The 18,747-nt window shown below is 27.8% G+C and overlaps 1 protein-coding gene across 3 annotated transcripts in view; it reads right to left on the bottom strand.

The window, feature by feature from the left end:
- Window positions 1-4,168: 4,168 nt before the first annotated feature.
- Window positions 4,169-18,747, bottom strand: part of LOC129916980 (uncharacterized) — a 44,393-nt gene continuing 29,814 nt past the window's right edge. For all 3 annotated transcript variants that reach the window (XM_055997277.1, XM_055997275.1, XM_055997276.1), the window contains 5 exons: window positions 11,042-11,425; window positions 10,873-10,968; window positions 7,356-7,765; window positions 6,874-7,293; window positions 4,169-5,058 (listed from right to left, as the gene is read on the bottom strand). In XM_055997277.1, coding sequence (XP_055853252.1) covers window positions 4,764-5,058; window positions 6,874-7,293; window positions 7,356-7,765; window positions 10,873-10,968; window positions 11,042-11,410 — 1,590 coding nt within the window. In that variant the 5' untranslated portion in view covers window positions 11,411-11,425 and the 3' untranslated portion in view covers window positions 4,169-4,763. The remainder of the gene's footprint in view (window positions 5,059-6,873; window positions 7,294-7,355; window positions 7,766-10,872; window positions 10,969-11,041; window positions 11,426-18,747) is intronic.

Genomic DNA, 18,747 nt, shown 5'->3' with positions numbered 1-18,747 from the left:
TAAATAAAATAAAAATTCATTGAATTAGAATTTAGGTAAACAAAAAAACTATCGAGTGCTAAACAAAAATTAGAAAAAAAAGAAATTTTAGAAGAAAAAAATTTAAAAAAAAAACAAGAAAACCAACCCCAAGCTCATATTTTTTTCTTTAAAAAATAATCAAATATTTTGATTAAATTTTTTAACATAAACATTACAAAGCTCACCACAGCCAATTTTTAGATTTTATTTAAAACAAATATACATTACATATTATACTACACACATAATATTATAAATATATATTAATGTCTAATATATACACATTTAAATACAAACACATCTTTTCGGCGAATTGAAAAAAAAGAACTAAAAAAAAAATCAAGATAAATAAAATATTTTTACTCCTCAAAATAATTTTTTTTTGTTAAAACCCTTGCGATATATATAAAAATTATTAAATCACTTTAAATGAAGAAACAAAATATGAAAAACAAAGAGAATTTTAAATCCAAAAAATGGAAGTAAAACTTAGAAAAAAACTTAGCATTTAATGCAAAAACTTTATTTTTTTGTAATGAATTTGTTGAACTCAAAAGAAAAAGCAAAAAAAAAATGTAAATATATTTACCACAGATGAAGTCATTAAAAAAAATATCAAAATTATTTTTTGTCCAAAAAGAAAAAGAAAAAAAAAAAAAACATTATAGAATGTAATATGTATGTATGTACTAAACATATACATATAAATTATTATAACTAATTAATTAGAATTAAACAATTTAAAAATAAATAAAAAAAATTAGTTTTAAAGAAGGGCTCTAAATCAACTGTATTTTTATTGAAAAATTATAATTTCGAACGAGCAACTTAAGGTTTTTCTGTACGTGACAATTAACTTTTGATTGGGAATATCGTGAATCTCCAGGAGGTCTATTAAGTAAAAAGAAACGAAAGGCGAATGAAGTCACGGCAAAAAAAAAACGACTGTGTAAAACGAGAAAGTCGTTGGGCTTAAAGAAAACTTTCTTTTGTTGTCTCGATGGATTAGAAAGAAATTTTTAAAAATGCATTTTGCAATCGGAAAAAAATAAATTTGCAATTTTTTTAGAATTAAAAGATAAAAAGATAGACCTTTTCATTGTGAACTCGAATCTGTAAACCAAAACTTGTTTCGAGACTTTGTTCCGTAAATATATGCTTCCGAATGCAAAAAAAATATTTCGGTTGCGAATAATTCAGCAACCAGACGTCGAAGAAACTTTTGGTTTGCACTTATGAATAGAGCTTTAAGAGACCTTTCTCATGATATCTCATTCGATGGATTTGGAGGAAATTTTTGAAAATGTATTTTTTTTTATGCAAGGGGTTAACCTTGATTTTTTCTCGAAAATCCGAAAAAAATAAATTTGCAATTTTTTTACATAAAAAGATAGGCCTGTTCATTGTGAACTCGTATCTGTAAACCAAAACTTGTTTCAAGACTTTGATCCGAAAATATCTCCTTCCGAATGAAAAAAAAAAAAATTCGGTTGTGAATAATTCAGCAACCAGACGTCGAAGAAACTTTTGGTTTGCACTTATGAATAGAGCTTTAAGAGACCTTTCTTTTGATGAATTTTTGAAAATGTATTTTTTTTAGGCAGGGGTGTTAACCTTGATTTTTTCTCGAAAATCCGAAAAAAATTAATTTACAATTTTTGTGCATAAAAAGAAAGGCCTGTTCATTGTGAACTCAAATCTGTAAACCAAAACTTGTTTCGAGACTTTGATTCGAAAATATCTGCTTCCGGATGCAAAAAAAATATTTCGGTTGCGAATAATTCAGCAACCAGACGTCGAAGAAACTTTTGGTTTGCACTTATGAATTTTTGAAAATGTATTTTTTTTATGCAAGGGGTTAACCTTGATTTTTTCTCGAAAATCCGAAAAAAATAAATTTGCAATTTTTTTACATAAAAAGATAGGCCTGTTCATTGTGAACTCGTATCTGTAAACCAAAACTTGTTTCAAGACTTTGATCCGAAAATATCTGTTTCCAAGTGATAGAAAAAAAAAAATATTTCGAAAAGCATTTTTTCGAAAAATAAATTTATAATTTTTGAACCTAAATGAATTGACCTTCTTACTACGACTCATACCTTTAAATATAAACTTCTTTTGAGACTTTGGTTCAAATTTATTGTACTCCCTTAATCCAAATGTAACCAAAAACAATATTTTGATTTTCACAGAAGGACGGAGCTTCTCCATCATCATCGTAATATTGAAATTGATGCCCAGCAGAAAAATAATTAAAAACACTTTTTTCCCTTTCCCAGTAGTTAGTGTTCCAATTATTGTAAAACAAGCATATTTATTAAAACGCAATTATTTTAATTTCTTATATTTTGTAGTATTTTATTTAATTTTGTATTTTTTGTTAGTTAGTTTTTTTTTTTTTGCGAAATCATTTTTTGTTTTCGTTTATAATCATGATTACTAATTCTAATTATGTATATTAACACTATCGTACAGTTAATATAATATTATAAATACTTTAGTTTTATTTTTTTATTATACAATAAATATTCTGTTTTGTTTTCTTAAATGAGATGAAAAATATACAGACAAATTAAATAAAAACATTTATTTAAAATTCCACAAAGCAAAACATAATATAAATAGAAATTCAAGACATTACTGTTTTTTTTTTTTTTTATTATCATCGAAATGAAATGCACATTAGCATTATGGTATTACATTTATTTATATTTTGTTGTTGTTGTATGTATAACTTCGGACATAGCTCAAGGGAACACATTAGGCGATTTTATTTCGTTTTTTTATTCGGATTGTTAAGGATATTTTTTTTGTGTCTTTTTTATTTTTCAATAATTTTGCTTATTTTCACTAATTTGATTGATTTTTTTCTTCACTGGATTTTTTATAATGTTTTAATTCTTTAATCAGAAAATAAAAAGCTAGCTTTAGAATATACATATAAGAGTTGGCAGCAGTTTTTGGAAGTTAATATATATTAAAACTCGTATCATACATCCAATTCCAAAATTACGCTCCCTGCTCTAAAGGCCTTGACACACAGAGAGCATTTTTGACGTTGTATTGAAATTAATTTAAGTTTTAAGCTGAGCCAGAAGAAAATTGTAGGGTGAAAAAATTCCCACTCGAAACTTACAATAGGACTATTTGTATGCTTTTAGTTACCTTATTAAGTTTCATTTAAAAAAATCAATTTTACCAAAAAGTAAGAAAATCTAAAGAAGGCGTCAAAAATGTATTCTATGTGGCATGGTCATTATATTTTTATGCTGAGCTTCAGTTTGTAAAGAAACTAAAAAAAAAAAAACATACATAAATTACATTAAAGCTTATCCGTAAGAGATGATTATTTTGTTTAGTTTGTTGTAATTGCTTTTTTTGTATTAATATTTCTTTTGTTTTTATTTTTTATATGCACATTAACATTTCGAATTAAAATTTTGAGTTCAAAGCTAAACAAACTTTTACTTTATTAAAAAAAAAATAAACATATCCAAAGAAGTAGAATAAATAAAAATAATACATAGATACATATAAAAAAAATAATATTGCTTTGTGTTGTTTAAAAAATAAAATAAAATTAGAAACAAAAAAAAAATACACAGGAATAACTACTATGAAATGATATTCAAAAAACTATGAAGTACAATTTTTGTTTTTTTTTTTTTTCTTAAATATAATACATTTTTGTTTTGTTTTTTTTTTTTAATTTTGGCAATTTCCTTACTTATTAAGTTTTTTGGAAAAATAAAAATAAAAATCAGAGCGTACTTAGAATATACTCGTTTTGTTTTTGCCATAAATTTTAATTAAATTTTCTTTTTAGTCACAATTTTGCTTGCTAATATCACAATTTGTTTTAAATGAAATCAAAAGGTTTTATTTTTATTTTATTTTGAAAAAAAAAAAAAATTCTTGAAATTTTGACTCGAAATATAATTAATTTTAAATGAAACATCGCCATATTACATGTATTTGTTGTTTTGTTTTGTTTTAAAGCCTACTTAAAATTTATTTGAATATAAAAATAATATTCTATAATTTTTCGTCTCTTTTTGTTTTCTTCGTAAATAAATAAAATATCTTATTTTTATTTAAATGTGAAATATATAATCTCGATTAATTTTTATGTTTTGTGATTGCTGCGTAATTCTATAGGCCGTAAGATTTAGTGTTTTTTTTTTTTTAATTTTTTAAACTTTTTGTTTTGTTATCTAATTTGGCAATAATTTTATATCTTTAACTTTGGCTTACAAGGAAAGTTTTTAGAAAAAGAAAATCAGTGTGGAAGTTACTGACTTTGGGATATTTGAGACTCCACTGATCTTAACAACTGCTCCCTTTATTGAATCAGTACATAAAATGATGTGATATGAGAAAACGGAGTTTAAAGAAGTCTGTCTCCAAAGTTCATTTTATTTTTATAGAAAACTTTCCTTGAATACCATAGTTTTACAAATGCTTCTCACATATACACAAACATAGTGTTATTTTAATTAAACAATTATATTATATTAATTGTTTATTAATTTGTTTTTTTTTTTTTTTTAATAGATTATCTTCACAAAATCGAAGTTATAAAAATTATAAAAAATTGAATTCGTATTAATCGGTGCCAATTTGGTGTGTTTTTTTCTTTTGTTTTACTTCCTTTTCAAATTTAGTAGTTTGGACAAATAAAAAAAAAAAAACTATTAATTACTGTCTTCTGACATGAGAATTCGTAATTTCTTAAGTCGATTTCATTGACTACCGACATCTTCACAAATCGTATGTAATCGCTCTGTTTCACTATTGGTAACAATATTTATCGAGCTTACTTTGGCTCTTTGATAAGCAACGACAGTATTTTCACCTAAACATTTAATGCAAACATATCCAATGAGAACGGCTATACCAACTGTTAGAATTCGAATTAGAGGATCGACATAGAGTTGAATAACCACCCATGCACATGCACCAGAAACACACATGAGGGTGACTAAGATGATGGTTTTGGCCCAGTGTTGAATGGTGAATCCTTTTTCCCAATCAAGTCTGAAAGAAAAATAAATAATGTGTTTATTTTGGAGTTGGAGTACAAGCAACAAGTATTAATTAATCTAGTCTAAATTAAAAGTATAAATTGGAAGGAGACGTCTGAGGCAGATAGTGGTGAAGTTGAAGTTGCAACAGTAGAATCAAATGGCTGCGTCAAAAAAACGCAAGTGTGCCCAGGCCAGGCCTTAGACCTACACATAATGTAATTAATTTCCTGCATAGCAATTAGTCAAAAAGAAATAGACTTGTAGGTGTCTAAACCATACGGGCAGTCCGATTACCAATCTGTCTACCTACATTTCAGGAAAAATTTAAAAGGAACGGTTCAAAATTCTAACTTCAAAATTCTGGTTTTCTTTTTTAACGAAAATTCTGTTTTTCAAAATTCTGTGCTTTTTTTATATTGTCTTTCAAAATTCAGCTTTTTAAAATTCTTCTAATTCTGTTTTTTTTTTTTTATAGCATATGCGCTTGCTTATGAAAAATACACCTCATTAATGTAATTCAACATAAAGGTTTTTTGTTTAACTGTCGCAAATATTTTTTTTAAATCGATAGACTAATTTTCTTTCAACTGACATCTTTATCCTAATTAGAAACGATGTTATATGATACAAAATATTCCATTTCTTATTCAATTTATGAATATGAATATTTACATTTTTATTTGATTAATTAATAAATTTTTAATTATTTTTCGAAAATACTTAATATTAAAAACCTTTTCTTAATATTTTCAAATTTATTCATTCATCAAACAAAAAATTTAAATATGAAAAAAAAAAAAATGACAAAGTTAGGAAGTAATCAAAAAAGCAGTAGATTTTTCGAGAAGATGATTGTACAGAATTCTGCAAAAAAATTAAAAGCGAGCGCTTTTTAACATTGTCCAAACCTTTTTATAATTTTTTGCAGAATTTTGTAAAACAGAATTTTGAAAAGGAGAATTTTGAAAAGCAGAGTTTTGAAAGCAGAATTTTAAAGCAGAACTTTGACAAAAGAATTTTGACCCCAACCCAAATGTAAAATGCCAAAGCTATCAAGCTCTAAACAAACAAAGACAGAACGACCACAAGCGGACAAACTCGATCGCTGACTAGGCTCCAGAACTTAAGCGAACAGCCTGTCACGTAGACGACTGCTATCTTCGGCGATGGTTAACATTCTCCGTCGAAACATGTCATGCTAATAAAACTCAAAGGTCCAAACATCAAGCCGCGGCATTAAGGCCACGAGTGAATACTAATGACAGAAATTCTTTTGACTATTAAATTTGCAAACCGGGTTTCGCGCAGAAAAAACTCGTTTAAGGTCCTGATATTCTGAGTGGGAACTTAATCCTAAGACAGTAGCCTGTCGTATACAAGGCTTCTGCCTTGGACGATAGATAGAATTCAGTGTTCTAAATGGCAAAGCTGTCCCCACTGTTCCAATAAATTTAATCATCACGCAATAAGGTAAAAAGTAACGACATTCACAGGTACTGCCTTGCTGAATGGGAGTCGGAATCAAGTATAATGAACGCCAGCGTTAGTTTACTGATACACTTCTCCTTGCAGTTTGATGAAAAACCGGCCCCGATTTTTAATCAAATAAAATGACATAGGAACACTAAAATGAGTGTGATGATGATGTGAGAAAAGTTACTCCAGCTTTAAGAGTATGGGAAGTTCGAGTTTGGGATGAGAATATTTAAAGAGTAATAATATCTGGTTGGGATTATGCTGAAATAAACGCGCTTTACTAAAACCAAACAGTTTTTAAAGAAGAAATGAGATACATAAGATAAACAAAAACAAAAAAAAAACTTACTTCTTCGCTTTCTCAATTTCATAAGAAGATCCACAGACTTTGCATGATAATACCGCATCTGAGGTACTACTACAACTTTCTACCAACCATCGTTTTAAACACTCATGATGTACAGAGCTGACATCGCCAGTGCATTTGCATGGTTGAATAAGTGGTTCCGGCTTGTCGGCATCATAACAAATCCAACAAAGATTTTCCAATATAAACGATTGTCCTTCTTCCAATTCTCTGCCTTTATTTTCGCTCGATGTTGATGGAATACTAGGATCAATTTGACGACGAAGTAATTTTCTAGGATTTAAAATCCATAGTTGCTCTGGAGCCATAGAATTCCATAAGCAACAGGGGAACCATAAAGCCACACCAATTTCAGCAATACGGAACACAATATCGTGCCAATTGCGTGAATATACTGGGACTCTAAAAAAAAGAAAGAAAATATCAATCAGTCAGACTATGTAAATACAAAAAAAAAAACTTACTTTTTCTTCCAAAAATCACCCAACGTCTCTGATGTGAGAAAACCCACAATTACAATCAACATAATCGCCTGACTCAGCAAACCCAATCGTGATTGATTTAATTGCGAGGCATTGACTATAGCTTCATTGGGACCCAAGATATTGCCACTCGAATCATAGACAAAACCACCGCGTAGCTTAAAGAACACTTCAACACCGTAGATGAGGAAAAATACGACAACAATTAATAAAAGGGCTGCATAAATGCCATTGAAGATGTGAGCGTAGGTTTGGCTATTGGGGATGATTAGTGAAGAAAATACTTCAACTCCAAACAAACTGTATAGGAAGAAATTGAAAGCAACGAAGCCGAGGAAGCTTTTCGATAGAAATTGTGATTTTTCCCAATGAACGTCACGAAGATGAAAAATCTAAAAAGAAAAAAAAAATAATAATTAATTCTTATACTACGTTTCCACCTATCCTAAATCCGAGATTTAGCTAAGTAGATTTAGCACAAATCTCGAGTTTTATTCTAAATCTCAGATTGAAAGTAGGTGAAAATCTTAGATTTAGGCTAGCTGAACTCAAATCTGAGATTTAGCGAAGTAGATTTAAAATAAATCTCGAGATTTATTCTAAATCTACTTAGCTAAATCTCGGATTTAGGGTAGGTGGAAACGTAGTATTAGAATTCACGAGTAAATATTGAAATATTTTATGTTTAGAAATAAAAAATGTAAATGAGAAACATGAATAGAAGGTATGGAAGAAGTGAGTTACGGAAAATATTAAAAATAATATTGAATTCAGTAAGGAACCAGTAAGGAATTTGGAAAAACTTTTCAAGAAATTTTTTGCAACAGCAGTTATTAAAAGGTTGGGAATCTTTTTCAAAATATACTGGAATGAAAGCTAGGTGGAAGTTCATAGGGGTGTTCTCTATTGAATTCAAATCTAATTTTTTTTTGTTATTAAAGTATGTATGCCTAATACTCATCTCTCGTGAAATTAAAGATTAATTAATTCCAAATTTTATTTACATAAGGGCATACAACAAATTTCGGAGTATGCGATCAAAAGGAAAACAGTCTATGGTGATGTTGAAGAACTTGAAATTTGGTAAACAAACAAATTGATCTAGGAATAAAAGCTGTGCAATTAAAAGTTATAATTTCCATCCAAACGATTGAGTTTGAATATCTCATTTCCAGTCTAACTCTAGTATAAGAAGATTTAAAAAGGGAAATTTTGGAGGAATGTGTAAAACATATAATAAATAAATACATAATGTAGATAGGGATTTTACATATAAATTGTAATTATTATTATAAATTGTAATAATTCGGTAACCTTTGTAGTTCAAAATTGAATTCGAAAATTTAAAGCTATCCACAAAAATGATGATGATGTTTGGTCAGAGTTTGTAGCCTATTTTTCTTGTAAAAGTAAGCAAGGTAAATTTAAGTATTCGTTTATTATTCATCTTTAACGAACGCGTAGAATTACTTACTTTATTAAGAGATTAAAAGAATACGTACATACAGGCAAAATCAATCAAGAAATTGTATGGATTCGAGGGATTCACATAAGCGCCTTAAAATATCTTTTGATGTATCACTCCATGGATTTGTGAATTTTTCTCGAAAATCTGACAAAAATAGATTTGTGATTTTTTTTACATAAATTTATAGGCCTTCTCATATATGTAAATAAAAACTTGTTTCGAGACCTAGATCCGAAGATACTTCGATTGCAAATAATTCAGCAAGCAAACGTCCAAGAAACTTTTAGTTATGAATAGAGCTTAAAAAGGCCTTTCTTTTGACGTATCACTCGATGGATTTGGGGGAATTTTTTTTAAATTTCTTCTTTTTAGCCGGGTAACCTTGACCAATGCATTACAAAAACCTAGCATGGAGAAGACTTTGTTTACGATCACATTGCTATGTTCGCTAAAATCAACACTTAATTTACTCCTAGGTCTTTAAAGCTCTGAACACGATATAAAGTGTGTGTAGGGATATTTCATATTCATACAAACAAGGGGCACGTTTTTTTTTTATTGAAAATGTAATTGTCTGATATTTTATTAGATTCAGAACTAAGCTATTCTTAATGTCTTCTTGCAGAAGACTACGATCATTGACAGATTCGATAGTTTTATTGTTGTGAATATATAATGAAAAAATCGTTTATAGCTAAAGTAAAAAGAAGAGGTCCTAAATGATATCCTTGCGGAACACCTGATCTTGCAATGAAAGATTTTGAGACATAGTCTATGAACTTTAGTTGATTACAAATTATGTTCAATAAATCAATTTCAAATAAATGTACTGATGAGTTCATTTCCTTAAGACCACTTAATATTTAAATAGAACATCTTGATAGATATCAAGTGAAGGGACTTGTCAATTGGAAAATACTTTTTAAATCTTAAATAGAAGGTATTGACATTTTTTGTTTTAATTGAATTTTTTTATGTTTACAAGTTATATTTCATGCACAGTAATCTTATTTCAAAAAGGACAGATTTCAGATTAATTTTGTTTATGGTTATCAAAACTATATTCGCAATGATTTTAAGCGGATTTTTAAACCGATCCTTAAAAAAAGTGGATCGGCTATTTTTGTTTTGTTTTGATAATTTTGGAAATGGATCAACACATACAAAAATCAAAGATAAATAAAGCACAAATTAATATAAACAATGTTGGTTTTGTACTTTTTTTTTTATTTCAGCCGACTGGGGTTAATTGGCACTAAAGTGCAAAACAAAAAAAAAAAATGAATATAGAATTCAATTGAATTTGATGCCACGATAAAATATTTTATGTATGTTATTAAATTTAACTCACCAATTTTTGTTTCAATTCAAAGGCATTTTAGAGAAAAAAAATTCCTCAAAAAAAGAAATGACTATTTATTATAATAAAAAATATTTGCGCATCATCACCAAAAAAAAAATATCTTTTAATTATTAAAAACCAAGAAAAAAAGAAGAACAACACAATTTTGCAATTAACGTCGGCGTGGTGTTTCGGAATACAAGATATATCAACAAATGTAAAAAAAAAAGACCACACAAAACAACAAATTTGTGTTGATATAATTAAGTTTTCTTAGTACACTTGCACTTGAACAGAATATTGACAACATACTATACTGATAATATGCACTAAGCTTCTTTTTGGTGCTGAGTGCATTTGCACTTGGAATCTATTTTTGTTTATCATTTAATGGAAAATGTTTATCGAAAAGCTTATCTGTGGTGATTTATAGTAACCTAGAATCTGTTTATATAGATAAAATGCTTCAATATTATACGAGTATCAGGAATACACCGGTTATGTTATGGGATATGAAGATAGAGAGACATTTAAATGAAAACTTAAAGACAATACACTCCGGGTTCACTACGTAGGGATATACTTTATTTATTTGGTTCTTTTATAAGCAAAGTTTATCTTTAGAAGTTTACTCGGAGTGTTTGAATGGAATGATAAGAAAACAAAAAGAAAAGTAAAAAACACCATACCTCTGCCCAAAGGCACACAACCAACGAGGAGCATGTCATCAACAATGGATAATATGCCGACATTAGAGTGGCGGCCCATGTTGGCTGTAAATCACGCTGCAAAAAGAAAACACAAAAAAATATGAATATTTGAAAAAAAAATATATTATTTATGTAAATTTTCTCTTACCGGAGTTGTAAAATAAGCTCCTCTAATTGATGCCGCCAGAAATACCATAAAATATAAAAATTTCTGTGTTGTTAGACGACATGCCCGCAAAAATGAGGGTTGCTTCAGCCTTTGGTATTCGGCAACAATACAAATTATAAGCTGTATTACCGAAACTACAGCTACAATATAAAATACTGCTGATATACCGGCATGGTAGGGTAAATTGAATGCAGAGCATTCATCGCCAGCATAGCGAATTTCACAGAGACATGTGCCATTTAGACAATCGCCCCGACCCGAACATGTGGCTACAGAGTCATCGTTGGGTGGGGCGTTTTTTAGTACACTTGAGGAGCACCTCATTAATGCATGCAAACTGGGGAGCATTCTACGATAAGGAACCTGAAAATTGGAAAAACATGTTATCAATAAAATTATTTGAATTTAAAAAATTAACATGCAAACATATGAGAAAATATGTACCTAGTTCATGTATAACAAAACAACAGAACAACTTTTTTATTTTTCATGCTCAACTCTTACCAGTACAAAATTTTCAAATAATTTTTCTAGTAGATTTCGAAAAGAAGACACTAAAAAGCGTTTAATTATCGAGGTTTATAACACGCCCCTATTTAGACTTGAATGAACAAATTCCTACGAAGCATTGCGATTTTTACTGATATTTTTTATTGCTATCTATAGGTAAGACGTAGATATAAATCATTTTGATACAAATAATTTAATAGATCATTTGAAGATAAATTTAAATTAGATATTAGGGGAGACTTGGGTAAGTTCATTTTGATTTGATATATTAGATTTTTTTAAGAGAAATTGAATAATAATGTTAAAGAAGTTAGCTATCTTTAATTCATTGCGTTTAGAAGACCCATTGCTTCACTTTTTTTGTTGAAACATTTGGTATACAGGGTGTTTTTTTTAATTGGACAAGAATCAGTAAAATGATAGTTGGGAATATTGTTAAAATAAAAATAAATAAATAAAAATTGTTGAACAGTAATGACAATTTTCACAGTTTACTGGAGTAAATCGAGCTAAAAAAAATGTTAATATTAATGATTCGGTAGCAAACAGCTCCGATTTTGATGATACTTTTTTTCAAACGTAGCTAACTAAAAATACTTAAATCTTTAAGGTTTAAAAACTGGAATGTTGAGTTGTTTGAAGACTCTTCTAAGGAGTATTCGGAATTAATTTTTTGGACCAAAAATAATGTTAGGTCAATTTTTGCAAAAGTTTAATTTTTTCGAAAACGAATATACATTTATAATGATTTTGTTAAAAAGAAATAAATGTTAGTTCTACTTAAAATACTTTTTTTTTTTTCGAAAATATTTATAATGATGATAATAATTATTATAATAAATTGTATTAATGGTACCTGCAACAGAACCGTTTTTTTAAATCTGATTTCTCCCAAAAAAATAATTAAATTTCAATAAAAAAATTTCTATACAAAAGCATTTATATAGTTTTAATATAAATTAAAAATGAAATTTTGAATGAAATAATTTCTGCATTTTTGAAAATCAAATTTTTGAAATTACTGTATTTATTTACGAAATAACACACAATTTTTTGTATCAGTATCGTTAAGTGTAGAATTATGGTTTTATAAAATTTTGTATTACAAATTTTGTATTTACAGAATTATGACCCAAAAATTTTCCCTTAATTGTACATACATAAAAACTTTTAAAATCTAGGCAACTTGAAGTACTATATTAATTGTTATATACGTAAGCGTACAAAATTTTATAAAAATCAAATAGGTAAGGACTTGCACAACAGCCAAACAAATAAATTATAGCATAAATATTTATTATAACCTTAAAATCACATGTATCATTGTCAGATGTTTTGTTTGATAGATGTTATACAAAGAAAACGTTAAAAAAAAAAATACAACACAAGGTTTTAAATACACTGTTAAACAAAAATTGTATCTAATCACAAATTCTGTTCTACGCACTGACTTGACGGATCTGCGAACTATTTTAAAATGCCCCTTAAAATTGTGTATTTACTTTCTTTAAATATTTTGAATTGTAACATGGAATTTCACATTGAAAATGTAAATACAAACAAAATAATGCTTTTGTCAATCTCTTAAGCTTATAAAAGGAATACGTACAAATTGACCAACCCTTCAAAGAAAATAATAAAACAAAACAAAGAAATAAAAAAAAACCAACCAAACAATTTAAATTACAACATTTTAAATTACTATATATTCTGCATTTAACTTGTCAAGGTATTTTAAGGGCGTATTAGAGAAATCATAAAAAAAGGAATGAAAATTTAGTTAATTTAGTTTGCCTTTTTTTTCTTCAAGCGCTTATAACTGAAGAGATCATATAACTTATGAGTTATTTCCACCACTCTCAAGTTATGATCGCTTACTCCGAAAAAAACTCCGAAAACTTAAGTTGTGAGCTTCTGAAGTTATTAGCGCTTGGAGCATTGAGAATTGTACGTTTATATTTTGTAGGGCAAACCATCACAGACATCCCATTAAAGGAAAATTCATTGAAGAGAACAACCACCAAAAATAAGAACATTCAAATACAGAAATTTCATTGAACATAAACTGCGCATCAAACCAACATATCACAGCACATTATCATCATAGGACAACTCATCATGGACACTTCATCATGAGAAAAGTCATCTAAAGGTTCGATTAAAACAAATTTATTGAATGTTCTTCTTTTCGGAAGAGAAACTTTTTGGTGGTTGTTGTTTTTATTTTTTTATTTTTGAAGTGAAAACTTCTTTAGTATGGTAGTGATTTGAAACATGATGAAACGAAAAAGCGACAGGAAAAATCAATTGATTTTAACTTTCAGATGATATAAAATTTATTATAGGTTGTCATTTAAACAAATGGATTTAATAGTGTTAGAAGAGAAAAAATATTGTTTTTTTTTTTTTTTTTTGCTTTTTTGATGAAAACTGATTGGGTTCAAAAGATTCTAGCTCTTTTTGTAAATGTTGTATAGAAATGGTCGGTATAAACATTTTGAGCTGAAACAATAAGCTTTCAGATGATATAAAATTTAATACAAGTTGTCATATCAAAAAATGGATTTAAAGGTGATGGAATAAAAAAAATGGTTCTTTCGGTTTTTTTAGCAAGAAAAGTGATTTTTTAAGGTTTCACTTCTAACACGTGTGAATTCCACACATGATTTTTTTTATAATTGTTACTTTTGATGAAATGATCCCTGTGATGAATTGTCCTTTGATGGACAATTGAATTATATAGATACTTTTATATTATAATTTAATTCTCTCACAAATTTTCCAGTTGAGAAATGACAAAAAAGCAAGTTCCCGCAACCCAGTTGTGAATTTAATTTCTGTTATAACCCCAACCTACTTTGCATCAAAAGTGAGTCATCAATAAAATTGCAAGTAATACTAAACTCATCTATCCAATTCACCCTCAACAATTATGCAAAATAAGAAAAACGAAACAAAAGAGATAAAAATAGGCCCATTGACCGGCATTGGTCCCTGCTTAAACAACAAAACAAATTCCATCAAGCAATGACAGAAGCACATTTCAATATTCTCAACTGTCATTGTCAGTCATTTTATACAAAAAAAAATACCTACTCTTCAATAAATTAGAGTGTTTTGAAATGAACCGACCAAAACAAAAATGAAATAAAATTCAAATGGATTTAGTCTGTCTATCATCTCTGTGACAATTCACACTCATTCTCATGTGATGATGACGAGTTTTTTTTTGTTTTTTTTTTCTGATGAGGATTATTTTGCATGTAAAATTTATATGTATTGAAAACACTTTAATATGGAATTCAATTAGATTCTGTCTTTGTTTCGAAAACTTGTCTCACTGTCTCATGTGCATCACATCACAAACACTTGACTTCTCGATAGAATGTATTTATTTTAATTTTTGTCGTTGAGAAAGCCATGAAAAAGTATTGCGGAAATTATAGCACGCAGCCTTAAACGGGTGGAGAAACATGTTTGCATTTCAATTATTAGAATAATGAGGAATATAATACACAGTACTGTGCTAGGAATGTTATTTTTTTTTTTAATTTTATACGATTTCTAATTTATTAAGATTAGGAAGATTATTATTTTTTTCAAGCTGAGAATTCTGATAGTAAACAAACAAACTTTTTTCAGCTCATTTTCACGTTAAGTCTTAAGAGCTGAACAGAATGCAGAATGAATGAATTTGACAGGTGTCAAAAAAACGCTTTCTTAAATCGCCGAAGCATGAGTGAACAGAATACAATCGCGTGACGGGCTGTAAAATTACATATAAAACAAAAATGTCTTTAAAAATCGTTTTTTTTTCTTTCGACTCAGTATATTTTTTTTTGTATTTCCTTTTTTAAACAAATAGTTTTACTAACCCACTTGAGAAGAATTAAAAAAAAAATAAGAAACATTAAACAAAAAGTAGTTCGTAAAAAAAAACATACTTGTTCCGCAAAGAAGCTGTTATTTTATTCGCTCAGCGACGAGCAAAGCATTCTGTTCAGGTTTTTATAGTTCGTGCAATACACAGTAGGGACACATCCTTTTCCAAACATTGAACATACCTAATACTGCGTTCAGCGCCACATTGACATTTCTCACTTTGAGATCTGTTAGTCTACTTTTTTTTTCTGTCAATTGTTTTGATTAAAAAAGTTGTCGGCTTTAACTATTAAAATGAAAGATTTCTTAGCCGTTACTTTTGTAAACGAATTTTGCAAAACAACATTCGAAATGAACATTATGGTTTTTTGTTTTTTGACCGATTGTATCTCAAATCTAAGAAATTCTCAAACGGTCTCAATTTTATGCACAGTAGCATTATAATGCAACTGGAAAAGTAGGTGGTAATTATGGTGAGGGTACAAAGTTTAATAAAAGAAAAAAAAAAAAATATACTTTCAATAGATATGCAAAATCAGTTAACGGTTGAAAAACTCATACATATACAGATGTTGATGTAAATTATACATTATGTTTGTATAATTATTTTCAACTCAATGCTAATTTTAATTATTTCCGCTTTTCATTTGAGTTTTCATGCTAAAAATGCGCATCGTTATTGTTTTCAATTTTAACGAATGTGAGTGAAAATATACATTATGTTAGTCATTCTACATGAGTCTGTTACATCCTACACAAATACTGACGACAATAACATAGGCGCCATCACATTTTCAAAATGGCATTGACACCGTTAAATCAGATACTTATCTTGATTAACTCTCAGTCTCTGATCAATGTTATTTACATTTTGTTGGATCAAAGTTTTATTCTGATAGGACCTACATAGAATTGTTAAGTTTAAGTTCAATGTATAAGTCAACTATGTAATTTGTAACTATGTATTTTATATCTGTAATTTGAGAAACAGATAAAAGTAAAGGCTTTGATGCATTTTGTACAGATACACGAGATACTCGTAACATAAATCAAACAGATAGGTATTTATTTTTGTTTGATTTAATATGTATCTACCAGAACGTATACCTACTTCTAAGTGTAAAAAACAGTTTTTCAAGTTTCTGTCAGTTTACTTTGTTGTTAAAATAGAATGAAAACCCGCCTTTTGTTCTATTATTTTTTTGCATTTTTACTTATTACGGAGATAACATTCCGAAAGAAGGTAGAATAAAACCCGACTTTGCCGTAAAAAAAAACTACACCGAAAAAAAAACCAATATCAATTTAACATTTTTTAATTATCAAATTAATATTTTTTAAATATCAGCCAAAAATGCTCTATAAAATGTGTTTTATGATATTTAAAATGTTAAAACAACATTTTTATTATCAGGATGATATTTAAATATCAAATTTTGGAAATTTTTTTTGATATTTTATTATCATTTTTTTTATATCAATTTCTCATTCCAAATTATTGAAAAATATTAAATAAAAAATTCTTAATGAGTACAAATTTAAAGGCGTATGATTTACTGAGAAAATTTGATCGGCAATAAGATTTTACTTCACATAGTTTGGGAGAAAATAACAAAACAATTATATCACCTATAATAGAAAAAAATAACATCACCATTATTTTGTAAAGAATATTCACATTCAGTAATGTTTTGAAAAAAAGAAAGAAAATTCTTAAAATAATAAAAATAATAAAAAAGAAAAAGAAAGATAAAGCGTAAAATCTAGTCAACATTGATATTTTAATTGTCAAAGTGAAATTTTCACTATCCCACCTGAAATTAAAAAAATGTCAAAATGATATGATAAAATATCAAAATTGATATTTTAATTGTTGGACGACTTTTGTCACTGAAAAATGTTAATTTGATAGATGTTATTATCAAATTTTTTTTCGGTGTACCTGTACATACGTATGAAAAACAAAACAAAAATCCTCTTGAAGTTTAAATCGCAATTATACAAATTTGGAAGATAAATTACCCACAACTTAGTACCTACTTCAACCCATAACGCCACACCTCACTTTTTATCAATTAAATAGATAATTAATAAATGAGATGTTATTTACTTGTCTTTCTTGTTTATAAGTACGAATTTTATCTTATCGGTCATTTTTTTTTTTATTGATAATTTTGATTATAAAAAGTTGAGGGTACAAATTTTTGAAATCGTTTAAGGTTATGTCGTAAAATTGAGCCTACATGTGTTTTTTTAAACCTATTCTCTCTTAAGACACACAAATTAATTAATTTTTTTTGTTTTTTTGTTTTACAGGAGGAAATCTTCAAAAGACACTTGGCAGTATTCGAAACCAAGTAGTGTGGGACTCTTAACCACTAAAATCACCTCTTAATCAGGACCAATCTTGAAAGATCGACATCAGATTTTTCTTTCTTAACTTTGTAGAATCACTTTGGGGGAAGTTTAAACTTTTAATACTTTCTCATGTTTTTTAGACCATAAGCTCATGAGGCTTGGTTCTTCTTAATCTCCGAACGTGGTTTCTTATATAAATTAAATAATGATATATTTTTATCCAAAGCTTTTTAATCATAAAAAAAAAACATATTTTGAGTATCGAATTTTCTTTAAAATTGAATATTTTCTAAGCGAATGTTGGGACAAAATTTGCAGAAAAAACTACAATTTTCGACAAAATATGTATATTTTTTTAGAAGGCTCTTAGAAAAAAAAAATAATTTCCAATTCATAGAAAACAACCAAATCTAGAGTTCTATATTTTACAACTTTTTGATAGCAACTGTCATTCATGAAAAAAGAAAATATACGAAAAATAGTTATTTTTGTATATTTGACCATATAGCTATTTCAACTATAGTATTGAACCTGTCATGTTTGGTCAAATAGCCAAAATTGTAAGAAATTCTACGATTAAAAAAAAAAATGGAACGCACACATTATTTTGCATTGAATTTTTCGTTCAATGCAGAAAATTTTTTTTTTTAATGCAAAACCATTTTTATTTGCAAAAAAGTTTTATTTTCAATGCAAATTTTCTTTCAGTGCCAATAGCATTTTTTTAATACAAAATATTTTAAGTTGCAACAAATATTTTTGTAATGCAAATATTTTTCACTTGCTAATAATATAATTTGTAATGGAAAAAAATGATTTTTTACAACCTTGGGCATGATATGAATCAAATTCTTTTGAGTTTATTTGAACATTTTATTGATAAATATCGTTTAAGTTTTAGATAAACCAAGGAAAAACAAAAAAATTTCAAAATG

The sequence above is a fragment of the Episyrphus balteatus genome, chromosome 3, assembly GCF_945859705.1.
Source record: "Episyrphus balteatus chromosome 3, idEpiBalt1.1, whole genome shotgun sequence".
Lineage (NCBI taxonomy): Eukaryota > Metazoa > Arthropoda > Insecta > Diptera > Syrphidae > Episyrphus > Episyrphus balteatus.
Note: the sequence above shows the minus strand (reverse complement) of the source record. Positions and strands in the feature narration are given on the sequence as shown.